General features: G+C 37.5%; 1 protein-coding gene across 2 annotated transcripts in view; it reads right to left on the bottom strand.

Annotated features, from left to right (window-relative positions):
• The window catches only part of ARHGEF10 (Rho guanine nucleotide exchange factor 10), a 115,667-nt gene that overhangs the window by 17,468 nt on the left and 77,049 nt on the right, over positions 1-21,150 (bottom strand). For both annotated transcript variants that reach the window (XM_074895724.1, XM_074895725.1), the window contains 7 exons: positions 20,713-20,840; positions 20,138-20,238; positions 18,753-18,874; positions 15,551-15,637; positions 13,975-14,198; positions 12,644-12,801; positions 1,389-1,531 (listed from right to left, as the gene is read on the bottom strand). In XM_074895724.1, the coding sequence (XP_074751825.1) occupies positions 1,389-1,531; positions 12,644-12,801; positions 13,975-14,198; positions 15,551-15,637; positions 18,753-18,874; positions 20,138-20,238; positions 20,713-20,840 (963 nt within the window). The remainder of the gene's footprint in view (positions 1-1,388; positions 1,532-12,643; positions 12,802-13,974; positions 14,199-15,550; positions 15,638-18,752; positions 18,875-20,137; positions 20,239-20,712; positions 20,841-21,150) is intronic.

Genomic DNA, 21,150 nt, shown 5'->3' with positions numbered 1-21,150 from the left:
CTGTTTTCAATACTGCAATCCATTATGCTATACTACATTTTGATAAAGTAAGCTTTATGCATTCTTTAATCCTCAAAATTTGTCTAACTCTGCTTTTGTTCTCTTGTGCCAAACCAGCACAGCATAGCCCAAACTCCACCATACAACCTGATTTAGGAAGAGATTTCTGACAGAATCAGGTCAGAATTGCCAAACTTATTTACAGAGATCTGGTTGTATGAAACCAACCTCACACAGCAACACTCTGGCTGTGATCTCTTATTGTTGCTGTGTATTTCTTTGAGAGAATCAGAGATTGATCATCAAAGTCTGTAGGACAGTAACCAGGTATCCCAGAGGCTACCCTGCCCCGCAGTGATGCTAACAAATTTCAGGCATCTATCCAAATCACTCTTCCAAAACACTTCCCTCATCATACCATTCAAACTATCAAGAAAACAAGCCTTAAAGAAAAACAAAGTAGGAAAATATATATTCTGAGCATCTACTTGGACAAAACAAGTCACCCAGAAAGCACAGATAAAGACAGAGAAAATTAGGATGTTGGCTATTTCCCTGCGAACCCATGACAATGACTCACAGAATCAATTGTACCAAATAGACAATTGTTGGGAAAAACCACGATCATCAATGAAACAAAAAAGCAGCAACAAAGCACACAAAGGAGGCGGCTGTGAGCTCATCACGACTCCTGTTTGGAAGAACTTCATGGCTGTAAACATCATGCAACTCAGTGTAACTCTATTGTAGGTTGGAGGAGAGGCTTAATTCCTAATGTTTCACCAACTCCAAACTTTAAACTACTAAGACATTCTTTTGGTGGAGGCTGCAATTTTGACAGAATGGAGAGCTTAACACATTCTGTAAAATGTGGTCACAAATATTAGCTTGATTCCTTAACAGTCTTCTCTCTCCTTCCAGAAAAGCTGAGTTAGCATGTTTATTCATTGGAAAATGTCCTTACACAAAGAAAATTTTTGTATGCTCTGGGAAGCAAAACTCTGAAGAAATATGTTATGAAATCATCATCTCTTAATTAAATCGTCTTCCAGAATTAACGGGCAATTCCTATAGGCATGCACTTCCTTGCTACCCTTCCTCAGATCTCATTTTTAAGCAAACCTCTTGCCCCACATACTCTACAAGTTCGAAGCACCTTATGGAAACCTGGGGGTATATGGCAGCAAACCTAGTTCTAATGAGACATCAGCAGAGAACGAAATGGCAGAATTTCAAACTACAGAGAGTGGAATTTAACAGAACTGAAACCATATTTCATTATATGCTTCCTGAATTGTGAGACTTCTTAAACAGATTTTAATGCTTAAAATTTCACCACTATATACCTTGTAGCACGGTATGTGAGCAATGCTTTTAAAAGTGTTTACCTCTATGGAATGTGTCACAGTGCTGATTATAAAAATTTGTCCACCACATGCAGCCCAAATGGTCTCCTCCATCACAAGCAGACTTCTAACAGGCATAACCCCCAGTTTAACTATCTTCTGAGGTTCCGTGTTCCACGTCCCATCTTCAACAAAAAAGAATAAGAAAGTTATACACAACAAAATGGTAACCTTTGTTTTAAAACAGTTCTAAAAACACTACCTCTCAAGCCTACTGCTCAAATCTCTGCAAGCTGCCACTTTAAGCTACACCGTGATTTTCGTATGTTTAATTTTAGCTTCCAGGGAAAGTTTGCAAGGGTAATACAAAGGGGAAAACCCAAACACTCATATATTTGTTAGCTGAAGAAATTTTATCTGGATTACTTGATAAACAAGGAATCCCACACTGCTGTTCTGATACAACTGCTTTCCTTTCCACAGGAAAAACAGTCAGGAAGCCATGGCTGATAAAATATATGACAATAAAGGAGCTCACAACTTATTTCAAGATGAATCAACTTCCCACCAGGACAGAATCATCTTTCATGTGAAAAGTAGTTAGCAAGATTTTTAGTATAGGCTCTAGTGAGATCAGATGACTCTCTAAGAGCATGTTGATGGAATGGACTTCCTGCTACTAGATGCTTGATTTAAGGAAGTTTTAATTCCTTTTTTAAAAAATTTAATTTTGTGTCACATGTTCACTTTTCCTATTTTTCCTCCCATCTATAATCCACAGTGTTTTCTGTGGACTGCATTTAGCAGATCCAAATTACATTATGCATGTGTTTGTGGCACAATCAATTATTCAGAGACCTTCAGAGAAAAACGGCATGCTGCCACTTACCACTCTGGTCACTCTCACTTGCCATCTCTTTGAAACAAGGATTAGTAGATTATTTCTCTCCAAATTTAAGAGCTAACAACATAGACTTCTTCAAATAGTTGTTGCTGTGTCTTTTATACAATTTGACATGCTAAATACATCAGTAATCATTTTAATACTTTTATATTAGTTTACTTCTATTGTAAGTGCTCATTGAACATGAAGTCTCAAAGACCACATTTCTATCCATTATGTTTTAATAATATCAAAATCTGTTAAAGTAGCTGTTTTTACATTGAGATAAAATATGTCAAGAAGGCCCCACTTCCTCATTTTAAAGCTTTCTTCCTGTATAAACTGTAGAAAAGTTGTCTACTGTGTTGACACCAGTTTCAACTAAGTAAGCACTTAATTTTGATAGATGAGACCAAGGTAAACACATCTTTAGGCAAGCACTGAAGTACAACAGCTTTTCTTTTTTCCTCAACAAGAAGTGCATCTTTAATTATCTGCTTAGGTAAAGGGGTACAAAATTTCCCGCTTTACAATAACAGCAACAGCAACAAGAAGCCTCAGCTCTGGAGTACTTCTCATCGTTTCTGCCATCTGCATGATACAACCTTCGCTGAGTCATTCTCAGGATGTGGCCCTCTTCCAAAAGCATCTTTGTAAAAATGACATTTAGTTTCAGGCTGTCAAAATAATTTTCATTATGTTAGTTTGCAAGTGAGAAGAGTGTTTCTAGTTATTAGCCTGCAAACTTTCCCAGCAATGTCAAAATCACTTTGTGTTCTTCGTGACTCATATGTACTATTAGTAATAAAGAAACTCTGTGAAAAGTTTTCATTTCCTAGCAACAACATCCTCAAATTAAATTCTTAAATAGAGGCTGCCCATACCTTATGAATGCTTTAACCACTGTGGGCAGTTCAGTGCAAAGCCTTCAGAGTGGAGCTGCACGCATGTGTGTGTCCTGACTTTTATTGCGCAAATGCTATGAATTTGGACAAAAAGCAGATATGCTGAGCAAGCAGCTATCTTTTCTTCTGCAGTTATATTTTCACACTGATTAATGTACAGACAAAACCATTCGGTAAACTCAACAGCTCTTTCTTTAAATATGTTCAAGCTATACATTAATCTATGCATAAAGCGTAGCTGATACTGAAGTGACAGGTGAATAGGGATTTTCAGGATCTCATCTGTGGACTCGGATTTAAATTTTGCTTTACTTTCATTTCAATCATCTAAGGTGTTTCGTTTTTTTAAACTGGATCTTTATGCCCTCAACTTCCAAGCAACTCCTCAAATGGCTAAACATTAAGCCATATTATTAATTTTAATCAAATCTTATTTAAAATTATTATCTAGCATTTGTAATAGTTTTGAGTGAAAAGGAAAATTAGTACTGCTGTCATGTGGATGTTGATTACAAAATAAAAATTCTAAAACAACTTACTGCAAGATAAGAAGGCGAATTCAATATTACCAATATTATGAATATTTTTACCAGTGTTATGAATATTTGATTCAACAAATATCAGAACAATTCTTTTTTTTAAAAATCAAAACTCAGTTCGTACAACACCATTTTATGTTGGTGCTGTTACTACAGCATTTAACAATCCAGTTAGCTTTAAGAGCTGAGTGGGATCAGACCTATGAAACAGGCAAGATAGAGATCTGATGTCTTTCATGTTACCATGACTTCATGCAAAGAAACAGCAATCTCACTTGATATATCAGCCCAGGAAAAATTCAAAGCTATCACTCTACCCAGAGACCCTAGCCATGTGATAAGGCTATTCTGTATTACTTTTTCATTTCTTCCTGCTAACATTGCTGTCGTTCAGATAAGACAGCATCTAAGACAGATGAAGGGGAAAAAAGGGCAGCAGGGACACACTTAGCCTGGTAATTAGGGCAGTATTTAAATGATGGGTCAGCTGTGTTCTGGTCCCTACCTCAGTGAATGCTTAATTAATTATACAAAGTAAAACGGCATCAGGAGGAGAAATTAAACACAGGCCATCTCTCTCCTCTTATTTTGTGTCAGCCAGGGAAATCTCTTGAGAATTGGAAGCATGGGCACAAATCCGCTCAAACAAGGCAAGGGATTAAGCCTGGTAATCCAAAATAACTTCTGTGAATGCTTTAACCACAGGCTGCTGGCTAAAAGAAAGATCACAACTTCATTTTCCTGACCAAGAATTTTAATCGCCCATCACCAAGATTAGTTAGCAAGTCTGTGTCTATTTCACAAGTTGTTTCAAGACTATCAAAATCATATTTAAGAAAGCGTAATACTCTCTCTGCCTCTCTCTTCAGATCTCAGCAGACCCTATTCAATACCTGCCTGCAGACTTTATGTTTGACATTGGCTATTACTGGCTATCATGTTAACGGTCTGATCCGAAGTTCATTGCTTCTAAAATGTAAGTGAAAACAAGTTTGTGTACTTGTGTAAACATCTACACATTCAAGACATACTTATGTAAGCAGGTCTTAAAAATCTGTTCAATCGATGCCTTGTTTCTGATCTCTAAATAAGCATTGTTTTAGTTTTAGGAAGATTTTATTGTCTCTAGAATGCTAAAAAGTCACAGACAGTTGTCTTCTACATATTAGGTAAGCATATAGATACTGAATGAGATGGCAGTATGCAGTACATATATCCTACAACCAGAGGCTAGTCTGTATGTGGAAAAATCAGTTATCTGCACCCTGAGCAAATATAAGATTGAAGCCTGACACTTGCGGAAACAGGAAAGAAACTGGGAGAAGAGATAGGGGGTGTTTCCTTCTGCTTTGTGAGAAAAGTCTACACGAGTATTGACACCACATAAAGATTACTGTATTTGCAAGTTTTAGTTGACTCAAATCTTAAACTAACCACATCAGAGCAGGTACAGACTCTTACTATGGATACACCAAATGCCTAGTACACAAGACATGACAGTCTCTATAACATTACTGTAATAGAATATAGGCAGCTATCTGAATTGCAGGTACAGGTATTTGCAGGACTGAGATGTGCCTACAGAATCTGAGAACAGGGTCAAATATAAAAACAAACCTCGGGGTTTTTAGAAATAAGATGTCATAACTTCTTATATTTGCATATTAGATGAATATTTAAAACATGAGAACACAGTTTTTAAGCACTATTGTGTCTATGAACTAATAGATCCGTTATGCCACTATTTGTGATACACTCTGCAAGTTACAGTTCTCCAGTGTATCTTTCAATGCTTGTACCAGCTGCATCAGAGTAAGGTGTCTTATGATCATAAAATATTTCTAAGACCTTAATATAAAAGGACATTAGTTCCATTAGTACATTTTGTTATTAGTCTCGTGATTTTTATGAATTTTAGAAAATCAGTTATCCTTCTATTCACTACAATTTAATCAGATAGGAAAAGTTTTAAAACAGTGTTCATTTTATAGGACAGAATGTTGACTATCTTTCTGTGGTTTGTTTCCATAAAACCCAATGAAGGAAAGTAATATTATTTTATAGTAACTCATAAAAATAAGTTTCTTTTTATTACTTAGTTTAGAAATAATTTATTAATATTTAGTATTTTTAATAATTTGTCGGTGCTTTCAGGTTTTCATATGAGATAACTTAATAAAATATAGTTTATCTCCTCAGAAGGCCTTTTTAAAGTTTGTAGTAGTTTTCCCTTCCTTTACACCTTCAGTCAAGCTGAACTGAACATGCTTTTCTGTTGGTAGCTTCCTCTCTTGCTCAGCAGCACTATTGATGATTTCAACAGAGCTGCCAACACAGCCCTGGGAACAGCAGTTGTTGGTTAATTTGTGCAGTGGAGCACAAACATTTTTTCCATCACATGGTACATAAACCAGCACTGTTGAGGAATAAGATGGTAGCTACAGAAGTAAAAAGTTTAGCACATTTCTTATCACTTGGAAATAAGCTGAGAGACTTGGGTCTGCTCTTCTAAACAAGGTGTAAGTAGGAATGTCCTGTGCTACACATGCAGATAGTCATTTTTTCATACATAAGTAACAAATTCTTCATGCTAAATAGGTACCTAAAATTATAGAGAGGGCTGGTGTTGGAAGTCCCAGCATGAGACAGGCAAATAAGACTGAGAGAAATGTCAATATATTTCTAGTAACAAGTATTAGGTGGCACTGCTAACAGTGATAACACAGTCAAGACAACAGTGTGTGTTTATTTTTCGATATCACTGCTCTAGTCCTCTCCCTAACAGCTTAATACCATTCCTTACTTTGCATAGCAATACCTCTCACCACATTTACTTTAAGTGGCGATCACATGCCAGAACCACACTCTTCAGCTACTGGAACAGCATGTGGATCCACCCAAGCTCTGAAGTTTGACATCAGTGCCTTACATTTCACATATTCCTCCTTTCCTGCATTTGTCAAAGTATACAATTGTCTTGTCAAACCGATCAAGGTATCTTGCTAATGAACTGACCTGTTACTCCTTCACTGTTGTAACTGTCTCCTCTTACTCATACATTTCCTTTCAGTTTTGGAAGACCAGCAGAGAGCAGTGGCAAATGGCATACCTCAGGGGTTAGTATTGTTTTTACGGTGTTGTTTAAGTCTTTAAGATCTTTGTTGTAGACATGGACAGTGGAATTGAGTGCCCCTCAGCAAGTTTGCCAATGACACCAAGCTGCATGGTGTGGCTGACATGCTGGAGGGAAGGGATGCCATCTAAGAGGGACCTTGACAGGGTTGAAAGGTGGGTCCACGAAGTTCAACAAGGGCAAGTGCAAGGTCCTGTACATGGATCAGGACAATCCCAAGAACAAATACAGGCTGGGTGATGAATGGATTGAGGGCAGCCCTGAGGAAAAGGACTTGGGGGTGGTGGTTCATGAGAAGCCCAACATGCTTGAACGTGCACTCGCAGTCCAGATAGCCAAATGCATCCTGGGCTGCATAAAGAGAAGTGTGGCCAGCAGGTCAAGGGAGGTGATTCTCTCCCTCTATTCTGCTCTCATGAGACCCCACCTGGAGTGCTGTATCCAGCACTGGAGCTCCCAATATAAGAAGGACATGGACCTGCTCAAGCAAGTCCAGAGGAGGGCCATGAAGATGATTTGGAGTGCTACAGCACCTCTCCTATGAAAAGAGTCTGAGAAAACTGGGTTGTTCATCCTGGAGAAGAAAAAGCTCCAGAGAGACCTTACAGCGGCCCTCCATTACCTAAAGGGGGCCTACAGGAAAGCCATAGAGGGACTTTTTACAAGAGTATGTAATGCCAAGGGGTAATTGCTTTAAAATGGAAGAGGGTAGATTTATATTAGATGTAAGAAAGAAATTCTTCATGGTGAGGGTGGTAAAGCACTGGAACGGGATGCCCAGAGAAGTTGTGGATGTCCCATCCCCAATTCTATGATTCTGTGATTCGGTTTTGGTCATTTTCCTTGATATTAATCCTCTGCAAATGATCACTGATTAGTGTCATGAGGCCTCTTTGGACTGAAGTCATCAAAACTCTTGATCAACTTCAGAGCTGCTTAAGTTTTTACCAATGAAGTCTCTTTGAAGAATGCAAACTTCTGTTCTGTGCATGGCCAGAATTGCTTCAGCTGTTGTTCTTGTTCACATTCAACTGCAATCCTCAAAGTTGAGCTTTCTTCCTTAAGAACACCTCAGGGCCAGAACCTAGCAGCACACACCTACAGGAACAGGCTCCGCAAAAACCTGCTAGAAAATACAGCTTTCATTAAAACATGCAAGAAACTTCCTATTATGGGTGTTCTCTATACAGCAAAGGAAGATTCACAACAGTATCTTTGGGTTTCCAGAAGAGACCCCTAGCTACCCAGGCGAGGACCACTCAAAGTGGCAACAGCAGGATTCCCAACCCCTTCCTCATGTTAAAGCTGAGCCAGTGTTGAAAAAAAAGTTAAAGACTATGTGAGAGGCAACAGAGCAAAAGTTTATGTATTAAGTAATCTTTTGATAAAATAGAGAACTCTTCAGCTGAGAGCCTAGTGCCTTAGCCATTAGGATACAATATGAGAAATTACATGTCCTATTTCTCCTATCCTGTTTTTAAAGAGAGGCACGATTCACCCTCAGCTTCAGAAACTGATCATAGGTGCAAGCTCAGCACTGTGAAACACAAGTGGCCCTTCTCTAGCTCAGCTGCACTTGGAAGTAGGATGACAGTAAGAAACGTCTTGTTTCAATGTCTTACTGGTTGGTTTGGACATTTGTCTACTTACAGAGTCACAGAATGGTTGAGGTTGGAAGGGACCTCTAGAGGTCATTTTGTCCAACCCCCTTACTCAAGCAGAGTTACCCAGTGCTGGCTGCCCAGGACTGTGTCCAGATGGCTTCTGAATACCTCCAAGGATGGAGACACCACAATCTCTCTGGTCCACCTGTGCCAGTGCTTGGTCACACTCACAGTAACAAAGTGGTTCCTGATGTTCAGGGAGAACCTCCTGTGTTTCAGTTTGTGCCCACTGCTGCTGCTTCTGTCACTGGGCACTACTGACAAGAGCCTGGCTCCATCCTCTTTCTACCCTCCCTGCAGGCATTTATAGACATTGAAGAGTTATCCCTGAACCTTCTCTTCTCCAGGCTGAACAGTCCCAGTGCTTTCAGCCTTTCCTCACAGGAGAGGTGCTCCAGTCCCTTCATCATCTGAATGGCCCTGTGCTGGACTCCCTCCAGCATGTCCATGTCTCTTGTATTGAGGAGCCCAGAAACTGGACCCAATACTCCAAGTGTGGTCTCACCAGTGCAGAGCAGAGGGGAAGGGTCACAGAGCATGACAAGTGCTGTGAATTTAGTTCTAGGGGTGAGTGTGCAAGAGCTTGCTGTGGGTGCTGTACACACAAGGGAGAGGCTGCACATACCAATCATGTGCTGAAAGTATAGCCATTACAGTCAAAGCAGCATGTCTTGTTTGTGCATCTGCTCTCTCACCTTAACCAAACTCTTTCTGAAACTACTAATATATTAATTCTCCCACTTTTTCTCACAATCATTCTGAGTTTTTATTTTCTTTTTCCTGTTTCTCTCCACACTCTTTACAGGACATTATGGAAAGGAAATGTATATCAGTGTCCAGAAGAAAGGAAGTAGCTGGAACTGACTACAGTATATCAGGAACAATACATCTATATTATATAAAGATTGTGATTTCCCTTTCCTAAGATACTTTTGTGAATGGAAGTCAAACACGCGCTGACCTTTTTTGCTATTACATCACTCAAAAAACCACATCTGCTGGGCCGTCTGCAATCATCACAAAGGCGTTTTGTAATGTTTTTTAAACAAAGACAATACAATACAATGTACTTTTTCCTTAATCTCATCTAGAAGTATTTTGCCTGGAAATATTCCTAATAATTCAGCCTGAGGCAAACACGAAATACTCAGCATTTCAGACTGATAACTGTGCAAAAGTTAACATCACTGTAAACCAGTTCCCAACACACAAGGTGTCAGAAACTTTACAATCTGCATCACCACCATTCCTATATATAACAGCATTTAATGCAATAGTTGTTTCATGATTCCCCAAACCAGACTTCCCACCCACATAAAATTAAGGATTATTGAGGATAATTATCAGAGCTCCTGGTTTTATGATTAACATATTAGCTGACCTAGTCTTTCTGTGACATTTTCACAGATCACCACGTTAGCTTACATTTAAGAACTGAGTAGATTTTATGATATCAGCACCTCATTGACTTTGCTTTTAATTTATGTTCATTCAGTCTTAAGTACTTTTTAACTCATAAGTGAAAATACACAGATACAGAGGTGTCTCAGTAAAACATGACTACCCTTCATAAAGGCAGAAATCTCACTGTGCACCTTCAAGTCTCCAACTAACATGGCATGTGTTCCTCAGTTTACTATACATACTTCGCAGTTTCCATTTTAAATTACTTCAAGACAAGACTTTCTGCAGCCAGAGGGCACTCTGGATGCTGCCAATCTGACAAAGTTCTCTTGTGAAGAAAGTCAGAAAAGGGCACTTGCTGTTTGTAAACAAGCTGTATATATACATGCACGGAGCCATATGCAAACAACAGGAGAAATTAGGGCTATTTGGGTACTGAAAACTGAATGACAGAAGTTGTGGGTCTTTGACAACATATATAAAGGCATCAAGCTTCAGTTACTGAACTGATCCAGCACACTTTCTGCCCAGAGAGCAAGACACAAGGATCACAACTCCAATAGAGACTGCGAAGTGGATTTTCATCCTAGAAGAAAGATTACAGTTTTTCATTCATGGCGTCCCACAACAGGCTGCACAACCATTTCATCTGTGTGTCCTACAGCATTTGTTCTTTTCAGGCTTCAAATCAAGATGCCTTGTAATGTCATGCCCATATTTCACATTCACTTTTAAATCTTCCCTTAATCTCCTTTATGCTGACAGACCAAAACTCAAGTTGAAGTGCATGGCTGGAAAGTGACCCCTTCTGTACAACAGAAGGTGACCCTGATGAATTGCACAAAGCTCCTCGGAGGCTGCATTCCCCCTCCCTCCTGTTTCACCACTTGGATTCCTTTGTTTGGTAAAATAGGTCAGTGCTCATAAAAACACCCCTCCAGGGCTGGCTGTCTCACATGACCACAGCAGACAACTATAAGGACTACGAAGGCTAACATGGGAGCAGCTGATTTGCACAACTTTACAAAGCATGAAGAACCAAAATAACACACAGAGACCAAACTATAAGGAAAAGAGACTACAAGATGAGTCAGAAAAACATGAATGCACATTTCCCGCCTCAGAGCTTCAACGATCCTGAAATAGATGCGATAGCCTCTATGAATATCTAGCTGCACAAAACCGGTGTCTTCAGAGGAAGAGAAACAAGGGATGCTATGATCCCGTCCATACAACATAACGTCCATCTCATAATTCAGTGAGGTTAACAACCCTGCCCCATCCTTAACATCCTCTGTAGATAGTCAACCCATGCAATTTTTCTTACCTATACTGCCAAGGATGCCACTTGTATTTTTGAAGTGGCCTTTTCTGGAAATAGTTGAGTGACAACAACTGCAGTCTTAAAACAGGTTAAAATACACCAATTATTTTCAGAGAAAATGTTAGATTCACTTGACTACGCCACCTAGCTACATACAGAAACTGAAACATCAAAAATTACATTGTGAGACTAGGTTCAAGGCCTCACACTCCTGTGCCTCTAAAACAAAGAAAAATTTGCTATTCAGTGGTAAAAAGAAATACATTTAAAGGGAACTAAGATCTAATGTCTGGATTCAGATCAGAGACAACAGCTCAACAGGAAACCAACCCACAGAGTTGAAGATGATAACTAGTGAAAGGAAATCTCTTTTCCAGCACATTTTTTCAGATTCTTTGTTTTTTGGAAAAAAAACTTGCACCCTGTACCTTTCCCAAACTAAGTGTTCTATGATGTAACACTTGACATATAATTTGTTCCAAGATTCAAGATACTGACCTTGGTTCCACAGTGATAGACTGGCAGGATTTAGTAGCTGAGGTATAGTGCACACAAATGCAACCGCACTGTTTACAGTGCCCACCTCATTAGAGAAGTATGACAACCATTGTTATGCAGTTCACACTAATAAGGTACATCAGATCTCTGCTGGCTCTGTACTTTGCAAGGTTAAGTGTCTCTGTGTTAACATATCACTTAAAAACTCAGGTTTCAGACTTTGAGTAAAGCCTCACTAATTTTGAGCTGAATTAACTATGTATGTGTACAATATTGCAGAAACCAATACTTCCAGTTAGTGAGATGTACTGGAAGTACACAGACAAGCACCTGAACCAGTTCTGGAGAAGACAGCTCTGGTTCAGAAGTATTACCCGGCATTCTCCTTTACTCAAATTATTTTAGCCAATTACTTAGCTAGATACAAAACAATCAACTGTGATGCTAATGCAAAAAGGAGTCCTACTGTGAAATACACAAGCCATACACATGAAAAAGACTTCTCTTAACTGTACAGCAAAAATGGAGTCGTCATTTCAAATAAGCTATACAGGAATGTCTACCATTAGGGAATTTCTATCTTTCATAAACACCAGTACTGAGTAGTTGAGTGGAAATAGCTTTGTGCTGTGTAAAATACAGTATACTGTCTGTTATCACATAAACTTCTGGACTCTTGTAACACTGAAGACTTCAGGGTTCAAGCTAAGGGGTACAAATCAGTTTTCGTATGTATACTACAGTAAAAGTGGGAACAGTATCAAAGTTTCTACTATCCTTCAAAAAGAGAAAACGGGTCTTTTTGGAAGTACTAAAAAGTGCAGTAATCTTAGTTCAGCAGTTTTGCAGATACTTTTTGGAAAATATAATAGTGGAAAACTACTCCTGCCAAAATATACTAACATGCAAGTTCCTCAGGATGTTATCAAAACATATCAGTACATTACCTTCTGCTTTTGTGTAGATTGAGATGTTTCCATTTACCAAGCCAGCAAACAAGTACTGAGACATATATGTTAAGCTCATAACAGTCGATTTTTCAGGAGTGAAGAAGTGCTGCAGTCGAACTTTCTTTGAGCCTTGGCAACTTTTGTAAATAGAAATGCTATAAAAAGCAGTAAAAAAACAGTGAAATGATAATTTATTTATTTATTCATTCTTATTAGAATATGCACAAAAGAGGTTCAGAATAAAATATTGGGGGCAAACAAATAATTCCTCCTTCCATTCACAGGAAGTACTGAGTATGAGTATTGAAAGGAGTATTCTTGACTCTCCAAAATGTCTATGTAGACAATCTGCAATTACTTATCATTGACATACAACAACATTTTTCATATTATCTTTTCTGGATAAATATTTATTCAACAAAGATACATTATAAAAATTCTGCTCAAAGTCCTTATTATGAGTCTATCCAAAAATTTTTATTAGTTTAAAAAAAAAGAAGTGTTACCTGGAGAACTAGGGAAAAGAAGAAAAACTCACTACCAGACATGAATTACACTTAAAATTCCCACCATTCCTACAGATTATTACCATGGGTGTGTTAGGAATATTGAATAGTTAAATCTGGAATTAATTGACCTTCGCAAGCAAAGATAATCAGTACAATTAGATGTTCGAATTTCTGGAAACTTACATTTTCTTTGGAGAATTTTGTCTTCCTTCATTTATACCAGTTAGAAACACCTTCAAAAGTCACATGTATTTACATACTTAGGCCCTCACTAGCTGTAAGAAAATCTGTTTGCTTACTGACCTATAAGTTTAGAAAATGTAGCTCTGTTCTTAGCAATGCAGTGAGAGCTCTGACTCCGTAAGGTCATCAGTTCAAAGAGAGGAAAATAATTCATGTCAATAGTAAACAGCAATATTATTTATTTGCATGACAAATCCTGCATGATACCACACTGGAGAAGGATAATGGGTTTCTGATTAACACTTTGTCATTCTGAAAATTTTCCAATATCTAAAGATTATAACATTACAAAAGTAATATTTATATTTTTCAGACATGATGTATGATGAATTAATCCTCTTTCATCAAAGATACACTTTATTTTAATTTAAAATACTACATAGCATGATTTTAAAATCACGTTGAGAGTATTTTTTCCTTGATTTAGGTGGAAAGGATAAGTTGAGGTCACTGGGTTATTACATGGATACTTTTTTAAAAAGAAAACATTTTCTTGAAAGTATCCCACACAATTATACTACAGAATAGCAAACCAAATGAATAAATCATACACAGTACACTAGAAATGAGAATCACCTTCCTTCTTCCATGCCAAGGCAAATAGTAGGCACATTAGAAGCTTTCGGAAGAACATTTTCAGAGTCGAGAACCTTATTTTGCTCTTTCAGTTTCTCCTCCTCTGGTATGTAGACCATGCAGAGAATCCGTGATTCCACATTGAAGCACTCAATAACCTTGGGGCTGGAGCTTTGAAATGAGACTATTGCAATCTGGCCCATCTGATTAGTACAACTGCCAATCTGAATTGGAAAGAGGAAAGAAAAAAAAAGACCAAGACTGATACCTTGTCCAAGAAGACCAGCATTAACATGAAGGAATGACTGGAATGTTAACTGAAGAAAGAGTGCATCTCAAGTTATATTAATGAATATGAGTTTTCATGTATTAAGATATAAACAAAATAATTCAGTGCAAATACAAGAGAGGTCAAACCAGTATATACACAAAATTCCCTTGTATACTCAGAAAAACAGTTCATTCTTTTTTGAAAGGAGGAATACTATGGCCTATTCTAATGTCTGACTCATACATATATACATAATGTAATGCATTTACAAGAAGTTCCTCTGTCATATATTTCTTTAATAACCAGTGTTCTAATTTATATCAGAGTCTCTTAAAACTGGTAACATAGCTGACACCAGTCCTTTGCACAGTAACAGGTCCACAAATAAATGCTCTGTCCTAACAGAAAGAGGGATTATTAATATAATCCCTTTTGTAAACTTGTTGATACAAGATCCTAAACTTGTCCCTGATGCAGAACTAAGTATTATCAATATGTCCACAAATGTGTACATTTTAGGGATCTGGGAAGAGTTAAAAAAAAAGAAATCTGCACAAGCAGCAGTAAGTGTTTCTACGTAGTAACTCTTTATATGAAATAAAAGAAAAAAAACATAGAAGAGGGAAAGAAAGAACATTTTGTGGCAGTAGATTTTACTGGCATATATTTATGATGACTGTTTACAAATAGCAAAGACAAATTATATGGGTCACCTTGAAAAAGAAAGCCAATGATAGCTATTTCTAATTTCTAATTCACAAAGGGTTCCCTTAAAATCTCAGTACTGTAGTAACAAGAAAAGCTATTGAAATCATTAGCTTTTTTTAAGAAAAAGTATTGGCTATTTCAGTTAGTCTGCTGGAATATCTGCATATTTGGAGTCATAACAATATGCCAGAATAGTTCTTTTTTCTATGTATGGACTTAAATTATTTATGGCAAAAACATTTTTAAAATACGGAAACAAAGACCAGGACAGTGTGAGTTCATATGGATTTTAGCAGCCCTCATTACAAATTAGCACATAACTCACTCCTGAATATGCTCAACACTTTGGAATTCATTCTGAGCTGCACTAACAAATCATACACATGTAAGTGACACCTTACAAAGAACAGTGAGATCACATGGACAAAATTACCAGGTAACCTTCATAGAAGTCTATCTTAAAACAAATGAACAACAAATAAAAAGATACACACACCCCCCCCCCAATGTATTTCAAATCCATGTTTCTGGAGTCACAAAAAACAATGCAGAGAACAGGAGATAACTCCCTTTTTAGCTTTTAAAGATTACACTTACCCAAAGAAAACCATGTTCCATGGCACAGGAATCTGACTCTGTTCCACCAGGGAGGTACAGTTCAGGATTATAAGCAGCACATTCAATCTTCAATTTTTTGAAGAAAAAGAGAGTTGTTACCACGTTAAAAAGATACGCCTGTTCCTAATTTAGTCTGTAATTAACTAAAGCCTTTAAGGATATCAAAGAATCACAGAAGGCAAGAAGTCAGTTTAGTACATCCAGCTTCCAGTGTGCAGGGTTGGCTGCACTTGTGTTGTTCTTTACATGTTCCTTATCATTCTTTATCCTGTAATTCCTTGACACATTACAGATGTTAAAAGCCAAAGACTACAAATTCTCTAGGTGATCTGCTCAAATGCTTCATGACCTTGATTAAGTTTCTTCAAATACCCAAGCTAAGATCATCCATGCTGTAACTGTTACTCTGATGTTTCTCATCTCAGCCACCAGGTACTTCTCCTGCAGCAGTGTCCTTTTACGGCTGATATACATCATGAACCTCTGAGTCTCCTTCTCATTAGGCTAAATTCACATTATCGCTTCATTAATTAAATTTTAAAATTTTAAAATTAATTTATTTTTTTAATTCTTTATTTTAACGTTCTTGATTTTTATCACTTTTCCAACGGGTATCGCTCCAGCAGATAGATCAGGTTCATATATTTGAGAATGCAGAACTTTCTCACCTAAGCACGCTATTCTAGCAGAGTTGTTAGCAGCACTACATCACAGTTACCTCTTCTGAAGTCTGTTCATGAAGTCTGTTCATACATTGATTATTTGTTCTTTCTAGTAGTACTACATTCTTAACCAATCCTTATCTTGCTGGTCTATTAAAAATTACTTTTACAGACCTTCTACTCTACCACCTCCTCAGTCTGTACTTGTGAATCTCTTATTTCTGCCTGAGCACAGCAAGTGTCTGTCTTACTAATATCCCTTTTTTTTTATTATTGTTCCTTTTTTCCCCTCAAATTATTTCTCCAAGTGCTTTACTCATTTTGAATGCTAATGCTATAATCCATAATACTCCTACTTCCTTCCAACTTCATGTCATCATGTTATTGTCAGTAAATTAATAACCATACTTATGATATTATCATGCAGGCCATTTAAGAAAAGTCTGAAAGCTACACCAGACTCAAGATATGTATTTAAGTCCAGCCCAACTCCGAAAATCATTCAAGCCCCAAGGCTCTGAAAACAGGCAATTCTGCGAGCAGTTATGGATTTCTATTTTCCCTAATATCCATGACAGAGCTCCCTAAAGCTTATGTAAACACTTTATAATATATACAAGCAATTCATAACTGTAGAGAATAAAAAGTTTCCTGATGAGGCATGATTCTACATTTTTAGATAAGATTCTCTATAAGTCACACTAATGTTCTCGTCTCAGACATCAATGCCATTGCAATTATACTGCAGTACTGGAGACAATCTGGTTAGTATTAACTTCGACAGCTTCATCATAACCTGGCAACATCACGTCCCAAATAATGTGAATAATTTTTAAAAAAGGAAAAGAGCAGGCATAAATTAAGAGTTCTAAACTTCCAGTTTACTTAACTTTCAAAAGTGCAAAGAATTTCACAAATCTCCCTGAATTCAGCAGGCATCACCAGGTGATCGGCAGTAGTAAAAATAATGTTATATATTCACAAAAGCAATTCACAGAGAGATAACAAGCAGGATCAACGAAGCAAAAGGTCTCTTCCCACCCCAAGCTGTGGGCTGACACCCAAATTGTAGCTGAGGCTGCAGAAAACCTAGATCATCTTTTCCAGTAATATTGAGAACTTAGGAGCATCAGGCATGACAGCTGGGCTCACATTCACGCCATCTTTAGGAGCTGCAAACCGGCAAAGTTGACTCAGAGCTCAGACAAATACTGCCACACACTATTCCTGAGGTGACCAAGACAAAGACCATCACCCAGATGGGCAACAGCTATTTCTTTCCTTTGAAAACAAACAGATCCTGTTGTAAATTGATTACAGAAGTTGAGTCGGGGCCTTCAATGCTCCTGGCACAGACCTACAGGACTTACAAATACATAGGCTCTAACAGTATTTTAATTTTCTGAAAAAAATTAAATTAGCTTGGTTATTTCACCAGTGGTGACTTTAGAAAGCATTCAATACTGAAAAAGCTGACTGTTTAATAAAAATGAGAATGCTTGTGTGGAGACTGGAGACATTCAGTAGACTTTGGCTGCTGTAAACCACAGTTCTGCTCTGAAAACCAGTGTCATAGGAATGGCCTGATTTAACACCGTTACACATTTCAGATGCTTTTCCAGCTAGCAGTTATTCCCCCAACATCCAGGCCTATATAATCACACTTGAAGTGAAGCTGCCAGCTGAACTTCCCTCTTGTGTAGGCTGTCCTAGCAATGAGGGTCTGCAGACTTACTGCCTTAGGCAGTACCAATTTGATGATGTTAATTTAACATTGTGATTCTGGTCATACATATACAATGTTATTTCCGTTAGTGTTTTTGCACAAGTCTGACTGACTGATGGTCAATAAGAAATCCTGTTGACGCATAGGGAAAAACAGTATCCAGCACACTTCCCTTCCATCTGTTGGGCTGGACATGCTGTATGTACTTTCATCACTGACGTCTGTGGTCAATATGACTGCCAACTGACACATTACTTTAGGACATGAACCATTAAGACGATTTCTGCATCATTGTTCAGAACAGAACTACATTTTATATAAAACTCCATAAAACTGAATTTAAAAAATTATTTTAAAACTCTCTATGCACTAATGAAAACCAGAAATTTGAGGAGGATTCAACACAGGTACAGGTTACACAGGTACAGGACAGCTATCATGGAGATGAGATTTCCTGCACTTTGTGAGCTGCAGGTTACTTCGGAGCCTCAAACAAACGCTTGGAAACCTCAAGACTAATTCAAAATTCCCAGCAGTTTTGTTTTCATTCCATGATGAGCTTACATCTGAAAGTGAACGTCATACTACATAAAAGTAAACCCTACGTTCCTCAGTGCCTCAAAGATTGATGTATTTTGCATTCCTGTGACCCTTTTGGACCTTCCACTGATACTGCTTTTACACCAAGGTAGTAACCCAAGAGAACTAATAGACGCATTTACAACATTGTATTCTTTAGCAGTTATATCACACAAGAAAAGCAACTGTAGTCTCATATAAACATTCTGTTCACCTTAAACTCCTGTTGTTTGGCCATCATCACTGGCATGTGTCTAACAAGGAGGGGATGTTTCTCCTTTTTGATTTGATTCCCATCATCTTCTACACAGAACCAACCTAACAGGTTATCCTCTGCTGTAATGGAAAGAAAAAACAACAAACATCCCACAATACTTTGACTGAAGAATCACTTACAACTCTCTACAGGAATAGAAAATTTTCTTTTAGGATTGGTTAATACTGATCAGGCTGTTCTTATGCCATATATACATAAATGACAATGTAAAACTATGAGCAAGAATTCAACATGATAGATAACATACATGTTGATCATGCAAAAAAAGAACACTTTAGCAAAATGTCAAGGGTGTTGTCTTAATGATCTTGGTAATAGGTTATTAAAGAAGGAAGAGGCACATCAAACCTCTCCTCAGACTCTAGGAAATCTGTTTTGCAAGCAGCATTTCTCTGCCTGTGTAAGTGACATAACTACCAACTACTATCTATCATAAGGATCTTCCTCCTGGAATGATGGAGACATACATTCTCTTTTTTTTTTTTTTTTTTTTTTTTTTTTTGTTTTGTTTTGTTTTGTTTTGTTTTGTTTTGTTGTTTTTTTGTTATTTTGCCTTCTTTCAGTGAGATACCATGAAAGTACTGTATTTTGAGGATGGGCTGATGAAACTCGCTTTCTAGCAAGTGCATATCTTCAAAGTTTCTCAATTTAGGCATTCAAAATCCCAGGTATCTTTGGAAAACTATAGCCCCTATGCAAACACAGGAGACTAATAGCATCACAGGACAGCATATTCTTTATTGCTCCCACTTAGATCAGGTTTGTGATGATCCCTCCAGTGAAGACTACAGATTTATGTTAAAAAACCCCACACCTCCCCCCAAATAACTTGAGTTTTACATTAAAAAATATTGCACTATATTAAAACTACACCCATGTTTATTTCATGCTCACAAAGCTAAACAAATGCACCCAACAGCTTTACTGATATTTCCTAGATAAAATAATTCTGAGCTAAACCTGAGAAATTTGGAGTTTAAAAACTTCATGAGATCTGAAGAAAGAAGTTTATAACAGAATAACTTCCTCACCTGTCTGTCCTGTAGTGTATCTCATTCTTGTTGATTTAGATATAATAATTAATGATTACCACAGAATTAAAATACTGTAGAAATTATATTCCTTCATAATGAAACCCCCAATCTATCTATAACATTACTTTGTAGTGATACACAATCATTACTATTTATTGTATTGCAATATTAATATCTGCAGAAGATTTCACAAAAAAAATCATTTTCTAAAAAATAAACATAAAAATATTACATTATACATTGAGAGCTATCTTAACCTGTTAGGAAATTTAAGTAACTAGGAATTACCAAGGGCCAGTTTAGCCATTTGTAAATTGTTGATCCAAGACTGTTTGATAGCAGGGGTAAATGTATTGAACACAGCTGTAAAGAAAGTGGGCCGCCCAGACCTGCAAGACAAAAAAAAGACACTCTAAATGTACTGAGATACAGTCAAGGCTAGAAATATTGAGCAAGATGAAATTTCATTGTTTTCTACTACTTAAAGACACAGGTCCGATACAATCATGCTGGTTATGATATGCCATATGCCCACGTTCCTACACTTGACATGAAACGGTATGAGAACACCACACTCTTTGGTGAAGGAATGTAACAGCGGCTGTTCCCTGTTAGCTGTCACTGCCATGGTTCATCTCTTGCTTCTTGTATCTGGAACACAGGGTTGAGGAACAGGAGAAAAACTACAACTCTGCCCTGAAACATGCAAGTACTCAGCTTTCTGGCATGAGAGCAGAAGTCAGAATCTAACAGTAGAGACAGAAGAGGGGGGAAGAGTTAAAGATTCCCAAATCCTCCCAGATACATCCATGACTAATACATAAACCCATTTAGAAAGTTTTGTAATCAAGATTGCTACTGACTTGTCCTGTTTTCCTGGGAGTTGCAGCTGAATTCTACAGCGATCTGCCGCTCTGATTTCATCTTCTTTTTTCAAAATCAGTTTTTGTAAACCTGAGGTCCAGTCATGGGCTACAGATTGGTTTAAGTTCTGAAAAATTAAAAAAGCTAAGATTCAATGCCAGCCTACTGGCCTATTTCCAACAGGCTAACTAAGGTGATCTTTGCATATAACAAACAATTCCTGGCACCAGGGCCTCATTTAGTCCACATTTTAATAATAGATAATTTAGCCATATTCATAAAAAAGTTTCCAAAATATCTGTAAAAAAACTGCTAACATATTTTATTTGATTATTTAATTTCACATTGCTCAGTTTGATGACACACAAATGACATTCCCAAGCATCTGTCAGATTAAGAATTGTAAATTTCCATCAGGTATACACAAAATCCTTTTA

This window comes from Athene noctua, chromosome 1, assembly GCF_965140245.1.
Source record: "Athene noctua chromosome 1, bAthNoc1.hap1.1, whole genome shotgun sequence".
NCBI lineage: Eukaryota > Metazoa > Chordata > Aves > Strigiformes > Strigidae > Athene > Athene noctua.
This window is presented reverse-complemented; position numbering and strand designations above follow the sequence as displayed.